At 40.8% G+C, this 26,318-nt stretch overlaps 1 protein-coding gene across 1 annotated transcript; it reads left to right on the top strand.

Annotated features, from left to right (window-relative positions):
* The first annotated feature begins 208 nt into the window (after positions 1 to 208).
* On the top strand, positions 209 to 26,318 carry SLC26A3 (solute carrier family 26 member 3). The gene is made up of 20 exons (XM_046669024.1): positions 209 to 339; positions 843 to 982; positions 2,199 to 2,309; positions 2,562 to 2,734; positions 4,045 to 4,209; positions 5,919 to 6,071; positions 6,456 to 6,538; positions 9,960 to 10,107; positions 10,215 to 10,328; positions 10,434 to 10,511; positions 13,733 to 13,828; positions 15,072 to 15,178; positions 16,325 to 16,394; positions 16,485 to 16,577; positions 18,155 to 18,250; positions 18,834 to 19,067; positions 20,617 to 20,671; positions 24,171 to 24,313; positions 24,444 to 24,509; positions 26,295 to 26,318. The coding sequence occupies exons 1-20, from the start codon at positions 209 to 211 to the stop codon at positions 26,316 to 26,318; spliced, it is 2,280 nt and encodes a 759-aa protein (XP_046524980.1).

Genomic DNA, 26,318 nt, shown 5'->3' with positions numbered 1-26,318 from the left:
CCCTTAATCCTGCCTCTTTTGATCTCAAAAGGTGGTAACATTCAGTTCGGAGCTCACTCATCTGTAAATTGCATCACATTATCTCTGAGTTATTTAAGAAGCCAGCTCTGTTTGGTTTCAGGCATTTTAACCTGCTAAAGACAAGAAGAAGGGTTTGCCACATAGTTCCAAAGGTCTTCCACTTGCCACAGCCGTCAGAGGAAGCAAAATGATCGAGCCCTTTGGGAATCAGTATGTTGTGGCCAGGCGAGTGTATTCTGCAAATGCTTTTGGGGAAGAACATAAGAAGAAAGAAAGACGTCATAAGACACCTCTGGATCATCTCAAACAGTGTTGTAGGTAAGATATTTTTTAAGGTACTGCCATTAGGAGTAAATGAAGCAAATTTATTTTTATTCCTTTCTCCTAAACTGTCAAGCTTTCAAGCTCTCCTTTCTGGCTCTAGCCCATAGCCTTTCGTGTCTCTTTATCTTTGGTTTCCAAACCTCCTACTCCCTGCCAAAGCTGGAAAGGTAGCCTCTACAAATCTTTCTATCACAGAGGACTAACAGATGAGGAGAGAGGAAAATTCGCAGTTGAAATGTTGTACAATTCAAGCTGAGGATGATAAATAAGATCTATTAAGGCTAAAGAAAAGCAGCATTTTTCGTTTAAAAAAATCCTTTGATGGTGGCAGGGGGCAGTTGATATGGGTAAGGAGGTGAGTGTTGGTGGGAAAGTTAGTGAAAGTACTAGTTTATTCTTTAATAGATTATCATCTATGTCAATTTTTCACCCACAGTTAGGTACTAAGCTTAAATTGTTATATTAATTAACTGACCTGCGGCTTTTAATGTTTTCAGCTGTTCCACTAAAAAGGCCAAGAGAATTGCCCTCTCTTTGTTCCCCATAGCATCTTGGTTGCCAGCATATCAGATAAAGGAATGGCTACTCAGTGACATTGTTTCTGGAATCAGCACTGGGCTGGTGGCCGTACTGCAAGGTAACTTTTTTTTCAAGATGCAGTTCATATCTCATAAAATTCGTCATTTTAATGTGTACAATTCAGAGTTTTTTGGTATGTTCACAAGGTTGTGCAACCATCATCACTATCTAATTCCAAAACGTTTTCACCACCACTACCCCCAAAATTTCCTGCCCACTGGCAGTCGCTTTCCATTCTCCCCTCCATCCATCCCCCTGGCAACAACTTTCTATCTCTATGGATTTGCTTATTCTGAACATTTCATATAAAGAGAATTACAGAATCTGTGGCCTTTGTGTATGGTTTCTTTCACTTAACATAATGTTTTCAAGGTTCATCCATGTTGTAGCATGTCTGGGTACCTTATTCCTTTTCATGGATGAATAATATTCTATTGTGTGGATATACCACATTTGTCTATCCTTGCGTCAGTTGATGGACATGTGGATTGTTTCCACTCTGTGGCTATTATGAATAATTCTATTATGAACACTTGTGTACAAGTTTTTGTGAAAACGTGTTTGAATTCTCTTGGGTACATACCTAGGAGAGTAATTGCTGCCTCACATGGTAACACACTAGCAATGTATGAAGGTGCAGATTTCTTCACATCCTCCTGGAGATGTGGTATTGTCTGCCTTTTTTAGATTAGCTATCCTAGTGAGTATGAAATGGTATCTCATTATGATTTCCATTTATATTTCCCTAATGACTAATGATGTTGAGCGTCTTTTCATGTGCTTACTGGCCATTTGTATATCTTTGGAGAAATATCTATTTAAATCTTTTGCACATTTTAAAATTAGGTTATTTGTCTTTTTATTGTTGAGTTACAAGCGTCTTTTCTGTATTCTAAATACTAGACCCTTATCCAAGATACGATTTGTAAATTATTCCTCCCATTCTGTGGGTTGTCATTTCACTTTTTTGACAATATCCTTTGAAGAACATATTTTTTCATTTTGATGGAGCCCAATTTGCCTGCTTTTAATTTGGTTGCTTCTGCTGTAGGTGTCATTTCTAAGAAACCACTGCCTAATCCAAGGTCATGAAGATTGACACCCATGTTTTCTCTTAAGAGTTTTGTAGTTTCAGCTCTTATATTTACATCTTTGATACATTTCAGTTAATAAAGTAATTTATTTTTAAGGTGCCATCTTAATTACTTGAAACTAATGAGAATTTCTGCTTCCCCTTGTACGAAATAAGGACCCTGATTCTTGTGTATTTACAGGTTTAGCATTTGCTCTGCTCGTCAACGTGCCCCCAAGCTATGGGTTGTATGCAGCCTTTTTCCCAGTCATAATCTACTTTTTCTTGGGCACTTCTAGACACATATCTGTGGGTAAGTGAATTATTGGGCTTATTAATACTCACATTGCTTTTTCTTTATTAATTCTATTTGTCACACAATGTATCAATTCCAAATTGTGCAGAATCCAGGAGAGGAGTCATAGTTTCTTGTAAGAATTAGGACTGGGACTTGGGAAAGGAGACCAGAGCTACAGACGGTAGTCTTTTTATATGCTATGTTATGGTTGAAAGACAATTGTGCCCAGGGAGCCGTATATTGACTACAATCCATCTTGTTAATTAGGTCCATTTCCAGTTCTGAGTATGATGGTGGGAGCAGTAGTTGTGAGAGTCACTTCAACAACCAGTCCAACTGGTGGGAATAACACCTCAATAAGTAATGATTTGGATTCATCCTCAGATGAACAGAAAGTGATGGTGGCTGCAATGGTCACAATCCTTTCTGGAATCATCCAGGTGAGCACTTTCTCATGTAATCTGCCCTCCCTGAACTGCTTGTCCTGATGGGTACAATCTTTCTGTTTCTCCTCCTTCTGCCAACCCTCCCCACTCTTCCCTTTGGTTTGTATCCCTCCTTTAGTGGCCCATAGGAAATAACTGATGAAGCATCACTCATCACAACCAGAAGTGGAGGGGCAGATCCACCTTGCAAAGACAAGTGAATGTGGGTCTAGAGAGAAGAAGAAATGGGAACAGGGAGGCACACGTGGTGAGGAGTGAAACGCTCAATTCAATAAAACACCTGGAAATGATATAGTCACTAGATACAACTATACGCAAATAATAGGGACACTGGCAGCTTTGGAACTTTTTCTTTCTAATTCTTCAGGGACTGTAATCTAGTTGGAAGGGATTTGGGCATATCAAAGATTTGGGGAAAGCAGAGGATGATTATGGAGGGACCTAAAGCCTCACACTGAGGCCACACCTCTGACACCATTGCTGAGTAGTGAAAATGTCACAGACTCCTCAAGGTGTTGTCTAAGTTTACGGTTAGTGATATTATTGGTTAGGACCATTCCTTAAAGAAAGAAAAAATCAATATATACAAGGACATTAGTAGTGTGTCCTGTTGACAAACAGCATGGTCAGGTCTTTCGAATACATTTCTGAACCTAGTGCCTTTGCCTGTCTACAGCTCTGGCTGCATCCAGAGATGGGAGTGGAAAGGCAGCCGAGGTACCCAAGGGGAAGGAGAATCTGTCTATTCACTTTATTGAAAAATACTGATGCTGTAGGGGAATTATCCACTTTTGCCCCCAGTTAAAACCGAACACTTCTATGTCCACTACATAGTTATGTATTTCTTACAAAAGTCGAGCAACTTGTTTGAGGGGATACGAATGGATGCTCACCCATGTGTGCTATAGCCGCTGGACAGCGTAACCTAAAGAGACATGGGAAAATTTGAGGGCTTATGCTCAATAAGATTCTGCTATGAAAGGCTTATGGGTAAGTCTTCTAAAGATGCAGCACCTTAGAAAAGGCAGGGAGAGCCTGTGACTTCTTGGGGGTGTACTAGCCTTAGACGCTATTTGAACACCATGGAACATTTCACCTTGGGGGGTGGGATGGAGGAGGGAAAGAGAAGGAGGAATCCTGAAGAGGATGTGTTCCAGGAAGCAGGGACACCTGCTTCTTCAAGACATACACGCACAGGCTGAGCCTGCACATTTTGAATCCTTTCAATAGCTGGTCCTGTAGGCTGCTGAGCTGCGTTCCTAGTCTACATACGCTGACAGAGGCCTATGCCCTTCTCTTTCCAGTTGCTCCTGGGGGTTCTGCAAATCGGATTCGTGGTGATATATCTGTCTGAGTCCCTAATCAGTGGCTTCACCACAGCTGCTGCTATTCACGTGTTGGTTTCCCAACTCAAATTTATTCTTCAGCTGACTGTCCCGGCACACACAGATCCATTTTCAATTTTCAAAGTAAGTATCTCTTGTGCTTAAAAAATATCAAAATACACAAAATTCATGATGATGTTTCTGGGAGAACTCTCCTTCCATGTCTTTGCTGTGGCGCTTACCTACAACTTCCAGGAAATCGATGGGTTATGAAATGAATTCACATTAAGAAAAAGTTAGTGGCCGAGAGAACAACACTGAAAATCAACCACATCTACCATATAGCTAATGTACACAGCAGAAATTAAGTGCCACTTCTCTTAGATTGGACTCAAGTATTACTTAAAAGAAAAAAAAAACTTAGTACTTTATTAAAAGCTTTAATATTTTCTCCCAAGTTTTTAAAATTTTCTCAAAATCTTTTTTTTTTCTTTTTGAGGAAGATTAACCCTGAGCTAACATCCACCGCCAATCCTCTTCTTTTTGCTGAGGAAGATTGGCCCTGAGCTAACATCTGTGCCCATCTTCCTCTACTTTATATGTGGGACACTGCCAGAACATGGCTTGATAACTGTGCGTAGGTCCATGCCCGGTATCCGAACCGGTGAACCCCAGGCCACTGAAACAGAATGCACAAACTTAACTCCTACGCCACCAGGCCAGCCCCTCAAAATCTTATTTTGGAAGAAATGTGCTCATTGAGTGATAATGCTTCCTTATTTCTAAAAAGCAGATCTTGTTCTTTTAGAATTGAAGTTCTTCCGACTCTTTTACATATCCCTGTTTATAAAGCAAGAGGAAATTGGCCAATATGTAAATAGGACAGTGGTTCTTTCCTCCTCCAGAGCATGTACTCTAGAACAGTGTTCTTAGTGCCTCTGATTTTATTTATTTGAGTCCTCTCTCTTTTTTTCTCGGTGAGTCTAACTAAAGCTTTGTCTACTTTGTCTTTTCAAAAAAAAAAAAACAGCTCTTAGTTTCACTGATCTTTTCTATTGTCTTTTTAGTCTCTATTTAATTTGTTTCCACTCTGATTTTTGTTATTTCCTTCCTTTTACTGACTTTGGGATTATTAGTGCTTCTATCACGACGTGTCTGGGAGCCTGAGACAGAACTTGCTCCAAACGGGAATTAACACTCTCTCACTCTCATCCAGAGCTATTCCAGAAGTAGAGAGTTCTAGGAGCAGTTTGGGATCTCGTTTGGGCCTGCTTGAGCCGTCTGGATCCCACGGATACAGGATCCCGCTGGCTTCGAGAATTAAGATTATGCACAGTTCACAGTTAGCCAGGGAACTAATTTCCAAAAGTGACGCAGAGAGTAAACTAAGACATGTGAAGGTTCTTAACCTTAAAAAGGCCAAGAATTAAGGGGACACACGCTAAGAAAAGCTATCAGGAATCAGCAGTTATTTCCTGGACAGAGCAATAGTGATGATTGCAAAATACAAAACAATGGCCGAAGACACCTAAGAGCAGAAGAGACTGGTTATAAAACTGTGAAAAGTATCCAAGAATATTTGACACTAGCCAAAGAGATTTCCAGAAAAAATTCTAGGAGCATCCCTAACCCAGGGTGGTGCCAACTCTATGTTGATCTTACCCTTCTCATATCTCCACGCTAGTTTCTACAGTTACTCATGATTCGCATGAGCAGAACAGAGAATCTCTATTGACCTATGTCAGTTCTTCTGCTTCAACATTCATTTTTATCTATTTGGAAATAACGAAGTGTGGTATCTAAATTATACATTAATATAGCACTTGGGTGTTTTTTTGTGCTTGTAATTTTAGGTACTTGAATCTGTGTTCACACAAATACAGAAGACTAATATTGCAGACCTTGTGACGGCCTTAATTATCCTCGTGGTTGTATCTGCAGTTAAGGAAGTTAACCAACGCTTCAAAGCCAAACTTCCAGTGCCCATCCCAATCGAACTCATCATGGTAACAGATTGTTTGAAGACTTCCTTTCGTAATTCATGCGTCTCATGTTTCTATGTCAAAAGCCCTTTACCATCTGTAGATCAGGAGGCTTTTTCAGGGCAGGTGCCATCTCTGCAGTTTCTGGGTATAATATGTGTATGGTTTTTCTCCTCATTCAGAATTTAATAACTTTTTTTTCTGATTTTGGGTTGATTTTCTTCCATTTAAGACAAGGATGGTGCCGAGAACAAGACTTCTGAGAAGTCAATAGATTAGAGCTGTGGTTCTCAACGGTGGCACATTAGAAATGCCTCAGGACATTTTTTTTTTTTAATCTAATAGGTCGAGTGGTGTTTTTTGGCAGTGGTATTACATTTCTAACTTGGGCAATTTGAAACTTTGCAGACTGTGATCGCGGCAGGTGTATCCTATGGCTTTGACTTCAAAACCAGGTTTAACGTGGCCGTGGTTGGGAAGATGAACAGTGGGTAAGTGCGTCTTTTCTGATGGCATCTCCAAGCACCCATTAGGGACTAAGCCGTAGTTACGGAAGACCACAGCTGAAGTGCATTAATCCAGGTCAGACCCGTTCCTGGGTCTAGCATCCCTGAGGAAGGCTCGCCACCCTCCTTCTAGGAAGGAGCCACCAAGACGTGAGTTTGCCCTTCTCAATATCAGAAAGTTTCTCTTGGCGGAAGAATTCACAAACCAGACAAGCAGGGACTAACGAGCCGCAAGTAGAAGTGAAATCGTGAAAATGGAAAAATAGGCAAATGAAACCTGCTTCTCCTTATAAGAAGGAACCAAGCGAAACCAGATTTCCTTGTCCATAAATTACTATAAACAGTATGCCATGTTTTGTTTGAGGTTGCTGGAGCCAGGTTCTGACCGTTCAAAGGAGACGCTGAAAGATACCTGTGGCACATGGCCGGAGCCAGCCAGACAGGCACACTCTGTCCTTCCTCATGATCAGATTCACAAGGCCAGGACAGCTCCCACAGCCACAAAAGAATGGAGGTCCCTTCAGTAGGAGGAATTTGAAAATGTGCTCTGTTGCATTTATTGGATTGACACGGGAGACGTTTTGTGCTCTTTCCTCTCTCTGCCCCTGCCCTCTGACCGTAGCATGAATTTCTTCCAACTTGCTTACTAATAAGGAAAGGTTATGTTCCTATTAAAAAAAAAAAGAAAAGAAAAAAGACCTCGCTCCCTCCCTCCTCATGCTTAAGGAGTATTTGAGAATTCCAGGAATTAGCATTTATATGTATTGTTGACTTAAAAATAGCAAAATTCTTTTACAATCAAATGTATATATATTTTTAAGGCAAAACCAATATTTTTGTCGCTAGGTATGTGCTACACTTATTGAATCTCAAACATCACTCTTAATTGAAAAGGTTTTTAGGTAGGAATTAGGCTGAAGCTGAAGGGTTATTTCTAGGGTTTCTCTCCACTCTGCAACTTTCAAGTGATTACATTTTATTTAAACGTCTTGGGAGACATAAACCAGATAAAGAGATAGATTGATAGAGATAGATGCAAACAAACTTCAAGCAGATCTGTCAGAAAGCATTCTGGAGACAAAAGATAAGCTTTAGGTCACTGAGTTATAATCTTAGAGACTTTACTTAGTAAATATATTTTAAATGTCGATGGACCTCTCTCCACAGTGTGTATGGGGTGGGGGAAGGAGTTAACTCACATTTATTAATCATTACACTCTACAGAGAGACAGTGTGGCCTAGTAGGCAAGCTCACGTGTTCTAGAAGCAGAGTGCCTGGGATTTACTTCTGACTCATTTCTTGACCTGGGCAAATAACTAAACTCTGTGCCTCAATGGCCTTGGCTATAAAAACGGGGCCAAGAACAGTGGCTATCACACAGGACTCTTGTAAGGATTGAGTTAGCACATGTGACGTGCCTAAGTGCCTGGCCTGCAGCCAGCGTTCATTCTGCATGACTACTATTAGTAATTTAGCACCTTAATTACGGAGTAGGTGCTTTACAAGCTTTTTACCCTCCGATTTTTTCTGGGTGTTGATTGAGTGGACATTTTAAATTTCCGATAATTGCAAATAGAATATAACTGGAAGATAATGATTATTAATTCTTGTTAATATGCTATTAATGCGGATGACACCTTAGAAGCGATTCAGTGAAGTCAAACGTTGGATGCGAGTAATTTGGCTGAAGGAAAGTGATCATTGAAACAGTAAAGGAAACACAAAGGATATATTCAGTTTCCAGAGGGATCCCATAAAAATAGCTAACAGGTTCTTTGTACTTTACAGTGTGTAACTAGTATTCACATTCATTATTTTATTTGACCCTCCCACAAAAACTATGACGAAAAGAGAACAAGTGTTACCATCCTCACTTTACAAACGAGGAAACTGGCTCAGGGAGGGTAAGGAGCAGAGCTAGGGCGTGAAACCCAGTTTTCAGACTGTAAGCGTCCATCGCATCATCCATGGTGTTTAGAGTCTAGGAGAAAAGAATAATAGCCGGCTTCTGGTTATTTTGGTATAAAATGAGAATTTTAATTGTATCACCTATTTTAGTTTTTTTTTAAAAAAAAACAATATTCCAAGCTAACTTTCTGATTCATGGTAGCTGCAGAATACGAGATAACAGTACTTCTTCAAAATTATAGCTGAAAATTTATTAACATAGATATTCACAAAACATGAACAGCAATTACGAGTTGAGTGGATCCGATTAACCCACTTCCAATAAATTTTGTCAGAGATAGACGTTTATAGGAGCTGAGTGTTTTAGTAAATTGATGTTGAGTTTGAGATACTTGTGTCTTTTATAATACTGTTAGTAAATATCACTTAACTGCTCTAAAGGATATTTAAGTTCATGAGGTGTAAGCACAGAAGGGTCCTCTGCGGTTTGAACGTTTCCCTGACAAGGTATCTCTTTAAATGCAAACCCGCTCCCCATCAGGGCCACAGGTGGCCCTGCGTTCTGTCAAGCGCAGGGCAGAGTCCAAGGCCTGTCTGTTTGCGAAGGGTTTTCCATGAAAGGTTATTGTTATCAGTGGAGGGAAGACTTTCCTGCTTTCCTTGGCTCAGAGTTGTTTGCTCTGAGAGCCTTCATCCATGGATAACTATTGGAGGCATTGTGGTTGATGCTTTGCAGCCCAACCTAACAATACAAGTGGGATCTAAGACCTTTTGCGTGAAGCTTATGGGGATATAAGTGTACATTATAATGTGGTTATACTAGCAAAATCGTATCAGATGTACCACTATCATTGGGCTGGATATACATTCTCGTATCAAATTCAGGCAACATTGCTTTTCAATAATAAGATAATAGCTTCCAAAGTATTCACTGGTAGCCAAATTCTTGCTAATTAAACTCTGAAGTGAAACACAACTCAGCCTAGATAGCATTCATTCATTGATTTGCCCAACAATTATTGACCACCTGATACACACCATGAAGAGTGTTCGGTCCTGGTCACAGGATAGCGAACAAGTCACAGTCCCTGCTCTGTGTCTGGGAGGAGAGTTGGGGGAGTGGAGGTGGGGAGCTGGGGAAGAGAGGTGTCAAGAGCTGGGGAAACACGAGAATCTCACCTAACTTTGAGTTTTGTGGTGAGGTAAGACTTTCTGCAAGGAAGGATGAGGATGAGGGAAATGAATGGTTCAGGCGGAGGGAACAGCAAAGTAGAAGCTTCCAAGGTGAGAGAAAAGGTGACGCCTCTGAGAAACAAACAAAAAAATCTTGGTGTGGCTGGAGCATTCTGGGAAATAGTAGTAATTAAGCAGAAGAAGGGGAGGGGGGTAGATCGGGGCCTTGCTAAGGAATTTGGACTTTTCCCGAGAGCGGATGGATGCCATAGAAGGTTCAAAAGCAGACTGGTGATATTCAGACTTGCTTAATTTCAATTTCAGATTTCAGCCCCCGATCCAACCAGACCCGAAGATTTTCCAAGACACTATCGGCGACAGCTTTGGCATTGCAATCGTTGGCTTTGCGGTGGCCTTTTCGGTCGCCCGTGTCTATTCCCTCAAATATGATTATCCAATTAATGGCAATCAGGTAAGTTTACAACCTACGCCGGGTCTAATTAGGCAACTTTAATATTTTGTGTACATAATATCAATGGTGCCACTTCTGAAAAAGATTCTTCCTTGTTCTCTTGTCAGGAGTTAATAGCCTTGGGATTGGGGAACATCTTTGGCGGATCATTCAGAGGATTTGCCTCGAGTACCGCCCTCTCCAGATCTGGGGTTCAGGAGAGCACCGGAGGCAAAACGCAGGTATTTCAGGATCTTTGCTGCCAAGGCCATCCTGGCATTCGTCGCTGGACGATCCGAGCCAGGGGGCAGGTTGACTTTGTGATGAGAATGTTTTCTTCTTCACAGATCGCTGGCATTCTCTCTGCTGTCATTGTCCTGATTGTGATTGTGGCCATTGGATTTCTCCTGGAGCCACTACAAAAGGTGAGACTCCTCTCTCTTCGGCTACTCTCTCTCTCCTTCGGGTGGGGAATGAAGAGCTCTGGTTCTTAAACTCTAGAAGCACAAACTAAACTAAGGAAAAATGAGGCAGCTACAAACGAACGTGTTCTTCTCAACCAAAACTCTATGGGCCAAAAATATTTATTTTTCCCCTGGCAGCATTTTATGAATGTGAAGAATGCAGATGCCCAAACTACCTTATCTGCTACTCTTCTCCTGTTTGTAGCCTTGCATACAATTAATGTTTAGACAGCAAGGCACCTGGCGCTGTGGCTTCAGTACAGATTGGCTGAAGCGAAGATTTTCTTTGAGGATGAGGTAATCAGGGCCTCTATCTAATTCAGAGAATGGTGCTACCAGTCACACAGCCTGTGCTCAGGAACACGCCCTGCAGCGCCCAGAGTTTGGTTTGACTCCAAGACCTCAGCTGTCAGATGGCAGGATGGGAGCGAGCAGCTGGACGCAGCCCTCACACCTCCAGCTCCTACTGCTCTGTCCGTCTCTCCTGAACCGTCCTTTATGGGGTTAGGTTAATGCTTTGTAAACGGCTACAGCGCCCAGATTTGAAAACAGAGCTGCAGACCCTGGAAAACAAGATTTCTACGAAACCAGATGATAGCAAATACGCGGTTCTCTGTGGTGTTAATATGATTTTGAGGTAGTCCATGGAGCGCTGGCTCTAGAGTCCTACAGACCTACTTCTAATCCTGGCTCTGAAACTTCTTATCTGTTTGCTTTTGGGCAAATCATTTAACCTCTCTGAACCTCAAGTTCCCCATTCGTAAAATAGGGAGAGAAATAGTCTCCACCTCACAGGGTTGCTGTGAAATTCAAATGAAATAAGGCACGTGAAAGGCTTAGCCCAGGGCATGGCATAAGATACACGCAGTAAACGAGTCATTATTGTTAATATTATTATTATTTTTATTATTCTACAAACATTCTATTACACTTCTGACTGAAAAGGACATAGAGATATGACACGGCCCACCAATGTCTATTGGTCAATATCCAGGCCTTCTTCCTTGTGGGTTAGTGGCTGGAATGTGAATTTGATCCCAGGTTTCCGGACTCTCAGTGCGGTCATCCCAAAGGACCTCACTGGCCATATCTGTCTTCAAGCGGTGCAGAGCGCTGTTTGCCAAAAATACGCATTCTCCATGCGCTAACCTACTGATTCGCAAAGGAATGGCATAAAAGGAGTCAAGAAGTCACCACCAAAGAAATGGAAGAATGTATGTCTCAATAAAAATAAAATGCACACAAGACCCCCCCTAGAAAGAAGATTCTGCTCTAGTGTGCTTCTGCCCAGTTGTACACTTGGGTGCTACCTCACCCATGTCAACTAAAGAAACAGTTGTCACTTAAAGTCCTATCTTTCTCGTGAGTAACCCACATCCAGTGACGTTGTCTCGGATGTTAATCAAAGCTCCTGCTATGAAGGATCCACGTGACCAGTTCTTTGCAGACCATTGGGTCTGGAATGTCTGTTTGACCAGAAGAGCTGGTTCGCTTCTTTTACCATATGAGAGCAAAATAGCCCATAATAATAGCTAATAATGGATGTTTCTTGAGTGCTGACTAAGCATCAGCCAAGTTCTAAGCATTTCATATGTATTTAATCCTTGACGTCAGTTGCAGAATGGATCCTGGTTCCCGGTAAAATTATCCCCCATTTCCTTTCTGTAGCTTCCCCGTGCCCTGTAATGTTTATTTTCTAAAGGGCTTTATTGTGTACATATTTCGATGTAAATATTTAAAAATTGTTTTTCTGTGGAATACCATCCAGGTGAGAAATAATGCCTATTAAAAAGAAAAATGATGTCTCCTCTGCAGGTGACATGTTTGATACTAGAGTCCCCCAAAGCGGGAGGCTTCTTGTACAGAGTCCTGTGGAGCCCTGGCCCGGCTACCACAGTGGTGACATCTTATATAGCAATAGTCCATTATCAAAACCAATACACTGACGGTGATACAATGCTGTTAACTAGGTTACAGACGTCATTCAGTTTTCATAGTTTTTAACTGACATTCATTTGTGTGCAATTTCCCTTTTAAAGTCACTTAAGACCATATTCAGTCTTCTAAACAATGTACAGTAGTGGGTAAAATGAACTGGTTAGGTATTAAATCATAAATCTTACTTGTGAAAATCAAAAATGCCCAGATCAGTTAAATTATCTTTAACATAAGAATATAAAACTATGTTTGGTTTTTCTTTGTATGCTATGCTTTTATGGTAGGAAAGTAATCAGTATACAAATTCCATAGTCCATTCAGAATGGAACAGCTTGAATTGGGGGCGGGGGTTGGGGACACGTTCCTACCGTTGTGTTAAAATTCAAAGAGGGAAGAGAGCATACCTGGCTATTCAGCGTTTTTCACTATAACTATCACAATTCCTAGAAGACAAGTTATCTCGCTTTGGCACGTGAAGACACAGAGGCTGACGTATTGCTGTGGCAGAGCTGGTTTACCTCCCAGGCCACTCTTGGTGAATCTGCTGTTCAGGGGTATCAACATCAGGGCTTCTTCAAAGAGGCTACCCTACTGGGTGCTTAGTACTGGCTTCGGAGATAGTAATTCATTAGCTCCTCCACACATGCATTGAATAATTAAGCCCATCCTGTATACATTTACCGTGGTGGCTTCCGGGATATTGCAGGCAACAGGACAGATATGGCTCACGTGGTCCCAGAGAGTCTGCCTCAAGTCTGTGGCAACCTCTTCAGCTCCCTCTTACAAAATGGCATGATGGCTGATCATCATCAAAGGTCTGAATTCTGATTTCAGGACCCCAAGTTCCCCGGGCTTTTTTCTTTCATTTGTTTTTTTTACAAAGAGCAACTGCCCTCTACCCACTTCCAATAAATAAACACACCGTAGACTGTCTCTAATCAGGAAGAATTTATTAGTCATAGATCTTAAGATCTGCCTTTCTCTGTCTCAAGGCACGGCATGGTAAGTGCTATCAGACCATCTATGGCCGGTCACTGTCACTGTAGTGGAGACAAAGTCGTACCTGGGGTCAGGTCAGAGTCCCAGATCTGGAGTGTGTTGCATGGCGTTGCACACAGGAAAAGCACGTATCCTTTGATATACTTTGAGGCCTTTAAGGACTCGCTTATCTAAACCTTCACCTTTGCTTCTAGATGGGTTATTTGATTATCTTCAAGTGCATCTGCTGTTTATGTTTTTCACAGTCTGTCCTGGCTGCCTTAGCCCTTGGAAACCTAAAGGGAATGCTGATGCAGTTTGCCGAAATAGGAAGACTGTGGCGAAAGGACAAGTATGATTGTGTAAGTAGAGGCAACGGAATTTGAGAGAGAGAGAAATCAGGATGGCATTTTAATGCCATCATAAAAAGTGTCTATTTAGGGGCTGGCCTGTTGGCGCAGCGGTTAAGTGCGTATGTTCCACTTCTTGGTGGCCTGGGGTTCGTCAGTTCGGATCCTGGGTGTGGACAAGGCACTGCTTGTCAAGCCATGCTGTGGCAGGCGTTCCCACATGTAAAGTAGAGGAAGATGGGCACGGATGTCATCAGGGCCAGTCTTCCTCAGCAAAAAGAAGAGGATGGGCAGCAGATGTTAGCTCAGGGCTAATCTTCCTCAAAAAAAAAAAGTGCCTATTTATATTGTAGACTAAGTGAAATTTTGTTTTTATATATCTGTTCAGATAACCTTAGTTTGTTTTATTTGCTGTCTTTAAACTGCGTACTCTAATGATCATTCTCTGGGATTTTAACTTAAAAGGATGAACCACTTGCAGGTAGGAAATGCTCCGTGAAACACTAGCAGGGAACTTCCTGAGGTCTGTGCAAAAAGTTCTCACAGTCATCCCGAATGCCACAGAAACTCTGAATTTTAGGGTCTGTGTTGCTTCTGTTCTTCATGACATCATATGTTAGTTTCCAGAGAATCAGTGAAGAAATTAACTTCTGAACGTTCCTTTCGGAAATACTCTATCAAGGCTCGCCTCGCTCTCAACATGCCTTGCTGTGAGAAGCAACGGCCCTGATTATATCAGGGTCAAAGTCTGTGGCATAAAAATGCTTCTTACCACAGCCCTTGGTACTTAACGAGCATGAAGTAATAAGCTACACTTGGTTGACTTTTATTCCTGGTAGATAATCATTGGGGATTTTAACACCCTTTTGGTATGCTAAAAATCTTGTCAAGATAGAAGCCATTAATTAAATCAGCAGACCAAAAGTAAGAGATTAGTGTAGGTTCTACCAGTTACTTCGTTCGTTGATTTTAACAAAGAGCAACTGGCTCTGGAATTTTAGCAGTGATGAATACTCAATCATTTCCTTAACTGGTTCAGGGATGGGATTAGAAATGGATACACTCTCTATGGGGTTTTTTTTTTTGTATTTGCTTGTGTTTTCGTGCCTCAGAACCTCAAGCTGGTCCCTTCTCCCATAAGCTTGCAACCTCTTCTGTTGGCCCTAGAAGTTCATGCTGTCTCATAGCTCTGGAACTAAGACCCTGTACTTCGATCAGAGTAAATTGTAGTGTATGTGTTGCCTTCTTTTTACAGCTAATTTGGATCATGACCTTCATCTTTGCCATTGTCCTGGGCCTCGGCTTAGGCCTGGCAGCCAGCGTAGCATTCCAGCTCTTAACCATCGTGTTCAGAACCCAATTGTGAGTGCTCCTCATGCTTTCGTCTTTGCAGCCTTTCACCTGCCCATGTCGGAAGAGAAAGTCTACTTTTAAGGGAAAGTAGTTTGGGGGATAGGCATGGGCATGCATGTCTATTAAGACTGGCCAGTCTGTTCTTCCTCAGAGTGCTCACCCCAAGGCCTAAAGGGCAAGAGAACGGCCAGACCTAACAGCATCAGCCCAGCTCCCACCAGTTCTTAGTCTGCTTCCTCCTTTGACAGCCATTCAAAGAAATCATAAAAATCTCTGCATCTGTTTGCCCAGTTGTAAACTGGAAGTCATTATATTTTAAGCGGGTTTCATGTCTTTGCCCTAAACTCGTTAAACCTGAGGATGTGTTATTGCGAAGACTGTGAGAGTCCGCGTGTCTGGGGGAGTTGTTCCTTTTTAGAGGTTGTTAGATTGTATTCCCACCTGAAAAGCATGGAGCTGGATTAGAGAATTTCTCACAGACCCCTCCCATCCTAAAATTCCAGGAAACTTGCTTAGAATTCTGGATTCTTAACAGTCATCCATTCCAAACATCTTTTGACTCTTAAACCTCTGCCATATGTCATCCCATGTGATCACTCAGCCTATGTTCGATTACACGGTGTGCCAGAGAAATAAGGCTTCTTGAGAGCTAGAAAGTTTTAGAACAGAAGTTGTTGTCATAGTTAAAAGTTAATCCTTGACTGACAGGATACGTTTGTATTGAAATGTTCCCGCACTCTTTTATTCATTTATATTTTCATTAATTTCTTGGGGACCCATCAACCATAGAGACAAACTGAGTGGCCATAGGTAAATCACTATACTTCTCCATGTCCTCGTCTATACAACTGGGCACTCATATCTGCCTTTTTTCACCAAATAACTGTGATGCTCAGACTGAAAACAGCTAAGGCGTATGGAAGCGCTTTATGAACTGGAATGCGGTAGATGGGAGGCACTATTGTTCTGGGAGCTGAGGGAGGGTGAGCAAAACAAGGTGTTTGCCCTCCAGGGTCTGTGAGGGCATGATGATTCCCCAACCTTATAAATTTTGAAAAGTGAGCCTGCCTTGGTGTCCTAGGAAAAAATCAGTGTCAGCCTTACAGGCCTAACTAATATGCATGAAGGATTCACCTGGTGTTGCTTTCCTTCCAGTCCAAAATGCAGCACGCTGGCTAATGTCGGAAGGAGCAACATCTACAAGAACAGAAAAGATTACTCTGACGTAAGGAGATTCCTTTTTTACTTTGACTTGCCAAATTATACTAATACGAGTCTGATGGGCACCGTCTAATATCACTTCTCTGCCTTACAGATGTACGAACCGGAAGGAATAAAAATTTTCAGATGCCCATCTCCTATCTACTTTGCCAACATTGGTTTCTTTAGGCAGAAACTTTTCGATGCTGTAAGGTTTTGGGGTTATTCTTCTTTATATTTTTTTATTTTTTGGTAATTGCACTGATCGTCTGGGAATGAAATGTTTGTTCGGTAACAAGGGTTTAAAGAGGGTCATTGATTTCACATATGTTGAGGCTGGATTATGTGAGTGTTTTTGTGGCCCGTGTCCCAGAGCAGATGAAACTACTTTATAAGGAGTCCATTAATGTATTGGGAAATAAGTCTCTTTGGATGAGGTCCAATATAGAGTCGCCTTTTATCAAATTCTGCTGCAGAGTAAAAAGATTTACTGCAAGATTTTGGGCTGATTTTTAATAGATAGAGTCCCACAGATTTTCTTTGGGCATCAACTTCAGAAACAAGAGGGTATTTAATATTTGACTGCATCTCTAAAGAAGCACAAGATAGCAAAGCCTGTTTATGATATAAATGATAATGAATAAATATAATACAAATGAATATTTAACACTAAATAACAACTGAGCATCCCTGGTAGACTAGAGAGATGACAAAGAAGCAATCTTTAAGGTTAAGAAACAAAAGCTCCAGGGCCGGCATTGTGGCATAGCATCTGGGTTGGAGCCCTCCACTTCAATGGCCTAGGATTTGTGGGTTCAGATCTCAGGTGTGGACCTGCGCATCACTCATCAAGCCATGCTGTGGTGGCATCCCACATACAAAATAGAGGAAAACTGGCACAGATGTTAGCTCAGGGAAAATCTTCCTCAAGCAAAAAGAGAAAGATTGACAACAGATGTTAGTTAGCTCAAGGCAAATCTTCCTCACCAAAAAAAAGAAAAGAAACAAAGAAACAAAAGCTCAGGCCTTACTCATGAACACACCTTTTGGTCTACTCTGTACCTTGCATAGGGCTTCTGCCTTAAGCCCTAACTATGATTATTAGTTTGGTACGCATCAAATATTTTTCTACCCAATTATTTTTTTTACAAAAATTGGATCATATTGTACATATGGCTTTGTATACTGTCCTTTTCACTTCTAGTGTCTTTCCATCTAATGACATTTTTTTGTCAAAGGTTTTTAATTACCTAATTTGATGCTCCTTTCTTATTACTCTGGAGCTAAATATTGCCACAATAAGAATACATTTGTTTTGGAAAGGGGAAAATGATGCTTCCCCTCATATCTAATACTAAAATTACAAAATAAAATCATATAATAATAGATATTATAAAATATAATTATATAAAGTTAAATAGAAAAAAATTATATGGAATCAGAATACTAACTAAATGCTACCGTATTCAACTAATAGAAAATAAATAAAATCCCCCGAGAGTCATGTAGGCCAAAAGCCCCAACAGATTCAAATAGAGTTTAGACTGATTCGTGGATGATTCATGGATAAGTCCCGGATGGTTTTGAATGTCGATGACTGCACACAGGCTGAGCAGACCACGGGTCTGACACAGTAATGTTGCTTGAACCACCTTTAAATTTTATTACAGATATCTTTATTGTTTGCCCCAAGTCCTCAACCCATCCTACTTAAAGTCATCAGAATTCTGCCATGTAACTAGCAGAACACTCAGTGCCCTTTTAACAGAGCAATGGCTTTTTCAGGTTGGTTTCAGTCCACTACGAATTCTATGCAAGCGCAAGAAAGCTTTGAAGAAAATCCGAAAAATGCAGAAGAAAGGCCTGATACAAGTAACACCAGTAAGTTGGGTTTTTTCATGAGGGGAAAAGTATATATAAAAATATAAGAATGTAACAAAAGTTGGACTATAATTTCAATATTGCGTTGATTCCTAGAACGAACAAAATTTTAACCCATGTTGACTCGGTGTATGTCTGACAATTTGTCTGACCAATTTAGAGCATTTGGCAAAAGTCTTCTAGGCCTCCTTGATTTTCCTAAGGACCTCTTTAATCCTGTGAGACTCAGATCATTTTCTTTGGAATGCAACCAGTAAGTTTCTTGACCACGTTTCTGTGTATTATAGCTAAAAGCTTTGTAAAATCTAGTTCAAGTTGTCGATTCCATTCCTTTAAATGAAATGCCAGATAAATAAGGTATTTCATGTGTCAATTAATGTCATATTTTTAAGTGGCATCTTTGATGGTCTCCTTAAAATTTTTATTGTCCTGGGAAAATTTTTGTTCTCCAAAGAAAAGAGTAAACAATCCCATTGCTTGACCCAACTTTGAATCTGTGCTTCAGAAACTCACCAGTTAGCCTTGACATACACGATGTTTTCTTGGTCAGAGTTATCATGCACGTTATTATCCTCTCTTGCAGAAAGGATGTATATGTACCGTTGATAACTTCAAAGATTCCGACGAAGAGCTGGACAACCATGAGATAGAAGAGCTAGATCAGCCAATCAATACCACGGACCTGCCCTTCCAGATAGACTGGAATGCTGATCTTCCTCTCAACATCGTGGTCCCTAAGATCAGCCTGCATAGCCTTATTCTCGACTTTTCAGCAGTGTCATTTCTTGACGTTTCTTCAATGAGGGGTCTCAAGAAGGTAATTTCTTTTTTCTTAATGGAAACAACCAATCCGTGACTGAAGGCAAGAAACTATTTGTGGGAGGCTGTTCCTTTAGACAATACACACTTAAGTAAATTATAATCTTAGAATATTCTATGGAGGGAGTGAGAGTGTGTGTGGGGCGTATTCAGTGAACTCTTTAAAAGTTTGTTTCCTTTGAGACTGCACATTAATTTTGAAGGCAACCAAACCTACCTTTCTAATGTGTGCTGACCCTGTAAGTAGACAAATGTTCACCCTCCTATCAACTCCAGTTCTATGATACCTTCAAATCCTTGTGGGCGTTGTATCTAAATTGTCCTAAAATCAAGACGATTTGGAAAGGTCTTGGGAGAAAGTGGAAGAGTGGGTCTTTTTGTTTCTATCTTCATCAATTATAACCTGATGAAACTTCTCTTGGTTATGCAACAATCTGTTTCAAAAAAAAAATAAAGTGGACACACAAAAGGAGAAATATCACATGCGATTTAAAAACTAGACTGAAACAGTCGGGTGGCAGTCTATTTTCTTTCTAGTTTTGTTGTATTTTTTCTAGAATAAATTAGTTTCTAAAATAATTGCAGAAAGAGATGTACAGAAAATCGAAGAAATTCCACATCTCCCCCTCTTTTGCTTGGTTTTTCACAGAAATCTGCTTACCAAGCGCTGAGCTAAGATAAGATCCATTAAGTGTGGGTGAACTGGATACGAACTTAGAAAATAGCATCAATTTCATTTCCTTCAAACTTATCTTTAAAAAAAAATCTTAACATCACATAACTCTCAAGACTGCTTGCTTTTTCTTTTCTCTGTTTTTGCATGTGTTGGTTGGTTGGTTTTAGTTTTGGAGAAAAAAATAATCAGACATACATAAAATTTACTTGTTGATCCCAGGAGTAGAGCACAAAGGACAGGGACTCTGCATTCCATTTCTTTAAAGGCCTAATTCTGAGTTCAGTGCCTAGTAGAGGTTTTACAAGTGTTTATTGATGATAATAATGATATTAATGATCATCTAAATTGATCAACAGTACAAGCTACTTTTCTTCCCTTTTGTGACCTTACTCATGTCACTACTGGTGTGTGTTCTTATTAGAGCCCAGGAAAATGGATAAAGATTTGTTGGTGTTACACACATTCAGTCACTGTGGACAGGAATAATGAACAACTTCTGGGTTATAGGGTTCTTTCACTTTTATGTAGCTAGCAAGCTGTAGTCAAGATTGTCCCACTGAAGAAACTGTTTTAAAATTGTCACAGTCCATCTTGTGAGTTGAGGCAGAACATGTTCCCATTATACTTCCCTGAAGAGTGCTCATTTTTAACTTCTTACTGAAGAAAAGAGTTTCTTTCCTTTGCATTTATTTCTTTCTGTCACAAAGCCTTGTTTTTAACTTTAGTGTCTCTTTACACTATTATCTCTTTTCAAAATGTAAAATGTTCTGAAGGCAATATATCACCCATAAGGCATAAATTATGATAGCTTTCTTTCCATTTCTGACAAGTGAAACTGTCGTCTAAGGAGGCTGTACTTTCTTTTTAACAGATTTTCCAAGAATTTATCAGGATCGAGGTAGATGTGTATATTGTTGGAACTGATGGTAAGTGGTTTTGTTTTTTTGTTCTGCCAGTCACTTCAGGCTCTTTGCCAACTCTCAATCTAGACAGCCTCTCCAAAGAACAGGTATTTGGTGTGATAACCAAGAAGAAAATCTAATTTGTAGCCAAGCCGATAGAAATTTCTATAGAAATAGCATCTTTATATTTTAGTTGTGTCAATATGTAATTTAATTAACTTTACAATTTGAAAACAAGTTTAACAGGCAGCAAAAGAGTGGATATATAACCATATTTTACTCTAATCTTCTTGAAAAAGTAGGCTTGTTTTCTCTCCTCCTTGCCTCCCTGGATTCTTCAGCCCATAACAAGCTGGTTTCTGCTCCACCTCACTGAGAAGGCTGCCTTTGCCAAGGTCGTTAGTGAAGTCCAGATTGTCAGGATCACCCGCCTCCATCCCAGCCTCATTCTCATGGCACTCACTTTAGCATTTGGCCCTTTCTTTATCATTTGTCTTTGAAGCTCTCCTCCTCCTTGACTTCTGCAAGACTATTCTGATTCACCTCCCACCACCTTAGCAGGTCCTCAATGTCTGACATTGGCTCCTCTTGTCAAGATGCCTTGACAGTGTATCTTCCTCAAGCTTTAACACTAAACCCTATAGTTTTCATTCCACATACTCTTTCTAGTCAATCTCCTACGTGCTGATGGCTTCAAGTATGTCTACATGTTAATGAATCCCCAAACTACACCTTCAGTCCAGACCTTTCTTCTGAGCTGCAGACCCATGTATTCAACTCTCTGAATGTCCCCCAGGCACCTCAGATACACGTTGTTCAAAACTAAACACATTCCCCTCCCTCCCAAAACTACTCGTTCTTCTTTCCTCAGTCGCTACATCACCACTCACCAGTTACCCAGAGCAGAAACTCCGGAGCCACCTTTAATTTCTCCTTCTTGCCCTTCCTCTACATTCAGTGAGTCTCCTCTTGAGTCAGTCTCTTCCTCTCCACTTCCACAGCCTTAATCTAGACCCTTATCATTTCTCATCTAGGCCCCCGAGAAGAACTTTCTAACTAGTGTCCTTGTCCATTGCTAGAATGCTCTCCCATCCCAATTTCTGACTAGAAAGCTCCTTCAAGAATTTATTCTTCAGTAACTATAAGAACTTCCTTGCGTCCCCAGAGAAAGCACTGTGGTCTTCAGACTGTTTGCATCTGTAGAGTACACACAGATAACTTTATTCTACACTTCTGTGCTTGTGTCCCCGTAGGCAATACCCTCTTCCAGGGAGGTATTGGTCTTGTCTACCTTCTTATTCCTTGTCTCTTACCTAATTCCCAGGACATGACAGACATTCAGTAAAGACTAACTGATCACCTCCTATTTGTCAGGCTCTGTTCTGGGTGCTGGGATACAGCCGTGAATAAGACAAGCCCTTGCCCTCGTGAAGCTTATAGTCTAGTGGGAAAGCCAGATAACAAGCAAATAAAAACACATTTCAGGGGCCAGCCCCATGGTGTAGTGGTTGAGTTTGGCATTCTCCACTTCGGCGGCCTGAGTTCATGGGTTCAGATCCCGGGAGTGGACCTATACCGCTCCTCAGCCATGCTGTGGTGGCAACCCACATACAAATTAGAGGAAGAATAACACAGATGTCAGCTCAGGGCGAATCTTCCTGAAGCCAAAAAAAAAAAAAAAGGAATCAGAACAGATCTTAGGTCAGGATGAATCTTCCTCAGGAAAAAAAACCCCACGCATTTCAGGTAATGATAAGTGCTGCAAAGAAAAAAGCAGGGTTAACAGACAGAGCAACAGGGAGGGCACTATTTTAGATGGGCAATCAAGGATGTCCGATAATGTGCCATTTGAGCAGACACTGGAATGAAGTGAGGGAGTCAACCCTCACAGGATCTTGGGGGAAAGCATTTTGGGGAGAGGGGATGAGAAGTGCACAGGTCCCGAGGGAGGCATGAAATTGGCATCTTTAATTTGTCATCTCTACTGGGTCCTATCCCTAAAACCTACAGATATAGTTTCATTTCAAGGGTTCCTTATAATTAAAAATATTCTCTTGGGGCCGGCCCTGTGGCAGAGTGGTTAAGCTCAAGCACTCCGCTTCAGCGGCCCAGGGTTTCACTGGTTCAGATCCTGGGCATGGACATGGCACCACTCATCAGGCCATGTTGAGGCAGCATCCCATATAGCACAACCAGAGGCACTCACAAATAGAATATACAACTACGTGCCAGGGGGCTTTAGCAAGAAGAAGAAGAAGAAAATAAAATTCCCTTGAGCTCGGTAACCCTTTAATTTCCTGAACACTTTTACTCCTTCTCCATCATCCCAGATCTTTTTGAAACTGTCTCTTCCTGCTGTGCCTGCTGCCTGTCATCCCTCTCAGTCCTTGACTAAGATCACCTTCCTTCCCATGGCGCGCCACCTGCCTCCATCCTGGGTTCTGGTGACCTCTCTCTCTCCCTCCATCACTGCTAGGTCTTGTTCATGTTGAAAGCTTGCCTGTGAACAGACTTTCCTACCTCCGTGACTTCTCTTCCTCCATCTTTCTCCAAGTCCTCGGCATCCTTTTAAATGGTCAAGTTTTGGTCAAGTTTTCCCAGACACCCACCAAGAGGAAACAATCTTTACCCCACTTTCTCTGAATTTTCCTAGCACATGATATGTGCCTCTCTCATTCATTCAACAAAAAGGTGAGGACCTAAAATAAGCTGGGAATTCTCTTAAGAACTAAGAAAACATTAAAGAAAAAAATCAGATTGTTTCCTGCCTTTGTTCTTCTACAACACTTTTCCCTTCATTACTACAGGTATATATAAATGTTCTACCTTCCTTGAGGGCAAGAGTCAGGTCTAATTTATCTTTTGATCCATTATATTACCCAGCCAGGGCTTTGCACATACTAGACATGAGGTAATATTTGGTTGAGTATTCTGTGCAGACAAGTATTGGTTAGCACCTACAAGAATGGGATTCCTCAGAGATGACCAGAGAGAAAATGTGGGGTGCTAAGGAAGATGTTTTCTGATGGAACCCACCAGCTTTGGGAAAATGGACCATGGTAAGTAACTAGTAAATAACAGGTCTGGCAGTCCAGAACCACAGCATATCACTGGTCCATGAGCAAAGGTTCTATTTTAGAGGAATCCCAATTTTTAATAATAAGCCACACTTGATGCTCCAATCATTAACTAAGGAGATTAACTCACAAGGCTCCTGCCTAAAGTAAAGTGGACTGATTTTCTTCCAGGAACTACTAAAAGTTCTTCTCATTTTCACCTTTTCTTTCTTCCTTTTTACGTGAGGGCATTATATGGATATTTTATTGGAAAGGTTTCCTTTAGTTCTAGAAGACACTGTACTAATGGTACACTGCATTAAGTACCGCTGCTGCCCCCAAACACTTAACCCAACATCAGTGAGATGCATGTTTGCCAACGGAAGTTCAAATTCCCAGCCTCAAGGAGAAACTGGGGTGAAACAAGTACTTCTTCCTAACTGTTATTCTGTCTTTTTTCTCCTCAGATGATTTCATTGAGAAGCTTACACGGTGTGAATTTTTTGACGATGAAGTCAAGGACTCAATATTTTTCTTAACAATCCATGATGCTGTTTTGCATATTTTGATGAAGAAGGATTATATTACTTCAAAGGTTAGTACCAGTCAGGTACCACTTCTTTGGTGACTTTCACATTTGTCTAACCAACCACCTGTGCTGCTTAAGCTCCTCTTTATTTTTCCACGTTAAAAAAAAAAAAAATTGTTCCTAATCCATAATTCCATTCTGGTTTTCTCAGGAAAAAGAAGTAAAAACTGATTTTATCGTAAATACAAATGGAGGATTACGTAATCGGGAATGCCAGGTAAGATTCTTTACGCAGGCTTGTCTTTATCTAGACATGACAACAAAAAACTTCACAGTGGTGAGGCCTCTCCCAGCTTGCTGCAAAAAGCTCAGCACTTGTTTGAGCCTCTGTGCCTCATCCCTAGAAAACTGAAGCAACGCCAATCTCATAGGGACTTTGGGGGAAAATAAACTCAGACCAGCACAAAAAGGGATGGAAAATAATGATACTGTATTGAGCAGAGAGAGAGAGAACGTTTTATGTTTCCAAAGTACTTACAACCAAGATCTTATTCTGGCCTTGTAACAATCCATGAGTCAGGGAAAGTATTATTATTTCCATTTATGGGTGAATTAGTGATGGAGCTGAGAAGCTGAAACACGCCTCCTGACTCCTCGGTGCGTGGGAAGTCCCTAACACAGTGCCTAGCCCAGCAATGAAACTTAAGTTCATTTCTTTCCTTACTAGAAAGAGTTGCCAAATCATCATTTAAATAGATAGTTTCATTGCATTCTGGAACATTCATTTCTAGAACATTCAGTCCTTTAAGGGAATGTTTCTAGATTGGGAAAAGCAGAACCACAAATCAACATGGGTAACTGCTGTAGGTCAAGTGGATGATAAGTACGTTATGTTCATTATCTCAATCCTTACAACGATATGCAAAGAAGATATCCTCATTTCACAAATGAGGAAATTAGGAAGGGCGCAGAGAGCTTAACTAACTTTGCTTAAGGTCACAAGCCAAAGTGACAACAGGAGGATGTGAACCAAGATCTGTCTGATGCCAAGACCTGTGCTCTGTTCCCTGTACTGTACCAGCTCTATCCTTTGGTGAAAGATTAATGGAATTGAGGGTCTTGAGAAAGAACCTAGTGATCATCTTCAAGTATGGGAGGTGGCTAGTGGGATTTCTCTGATTGGAAGAAAGGTCCAAGAAGAAGAGAAAAAAGGAGTTTAGATTAGAAATGAAGAAGAAATGTATAGCATAAGATAACCCTGGGCCATTATTAAGAGTTATATCAAATAGGAAAAGGTTAGATGAAAATGCCATTCCAGAAAGTTAGATAGATCTGAGGTGAGACAAGAGCCTAGCAGAACACCGTGATTCTGTTTCCCAGGGCTGGATTCCAGAGAAACCAAATCTGGCACCTTGCCTGAGTCCTCCACAGGGAGAGAATTACCAGAAACCCACTGCCCAGCAGTTGGATTCAGAATTGTCACCAAGTTTTAGAGGATAAAGTATAGGAACAGAATTTAAACCTCATGTCTGATCAAAGCTTAGAACCAATTGTCTAACAGAACATAGTCAGCACCATCCTGTACCTGTTTCTGCATATTAAAAAGAAAAGAAGAGAAAAGAAACATTTAACATCAGCTCCTTGCATTACTTAGAGGAAGATAAATCTGCAGTTGTGGATAGGCCACCAGGGGTGACCATGTAAAAGCTGAATGTGCCTGACCAGCACACTTAGTCCTTTGGAGCTTATGTGGCCTCTGAAACAAATATAAGGAAATATATTGCTACAACACATTGTATTGTTATCTTAAGTTAAATAAGGCCTTCAAAAGGTACACTTATATTACAACATGGTATCACATGGGTCTATGTTTACCAAGTAGCAGTGGAAGGTATTTGATCATTAAACTTCAAGACAAAAAATGTGTTGACAACTCTGGTAAATTCTAGCTCCTAATGTTAATTGGACTGATCACATATACTCTTTTTAAATACAAGATATGATTACTGAAAGGGATAGAACTTAACAAGCCTTAAAACAAGAACTTTCTGTCTTCTTCCAGGTACCACTTGAAACAAAATTCTAA

This window comes from Equus quagga, chromosome 8 (assembly GCF_021613505.1).
Source record: "Equus quagga isolate Etosha38 chromosome 8, UCLA_HA_Equagga_1.0, whole genome shotgun sequence".
Taxonomy (NCBI): Eukaryota; Metazoa; Chordata; class Mammalia; order Perissodactyla; family Equidae; genus Equus; species Equus quagga.
The sequence above is the reverse complement of the archived record's forward strand: the minus strand, read 5'-3'. Positions and strand labels throughout refer to the sequence as shown.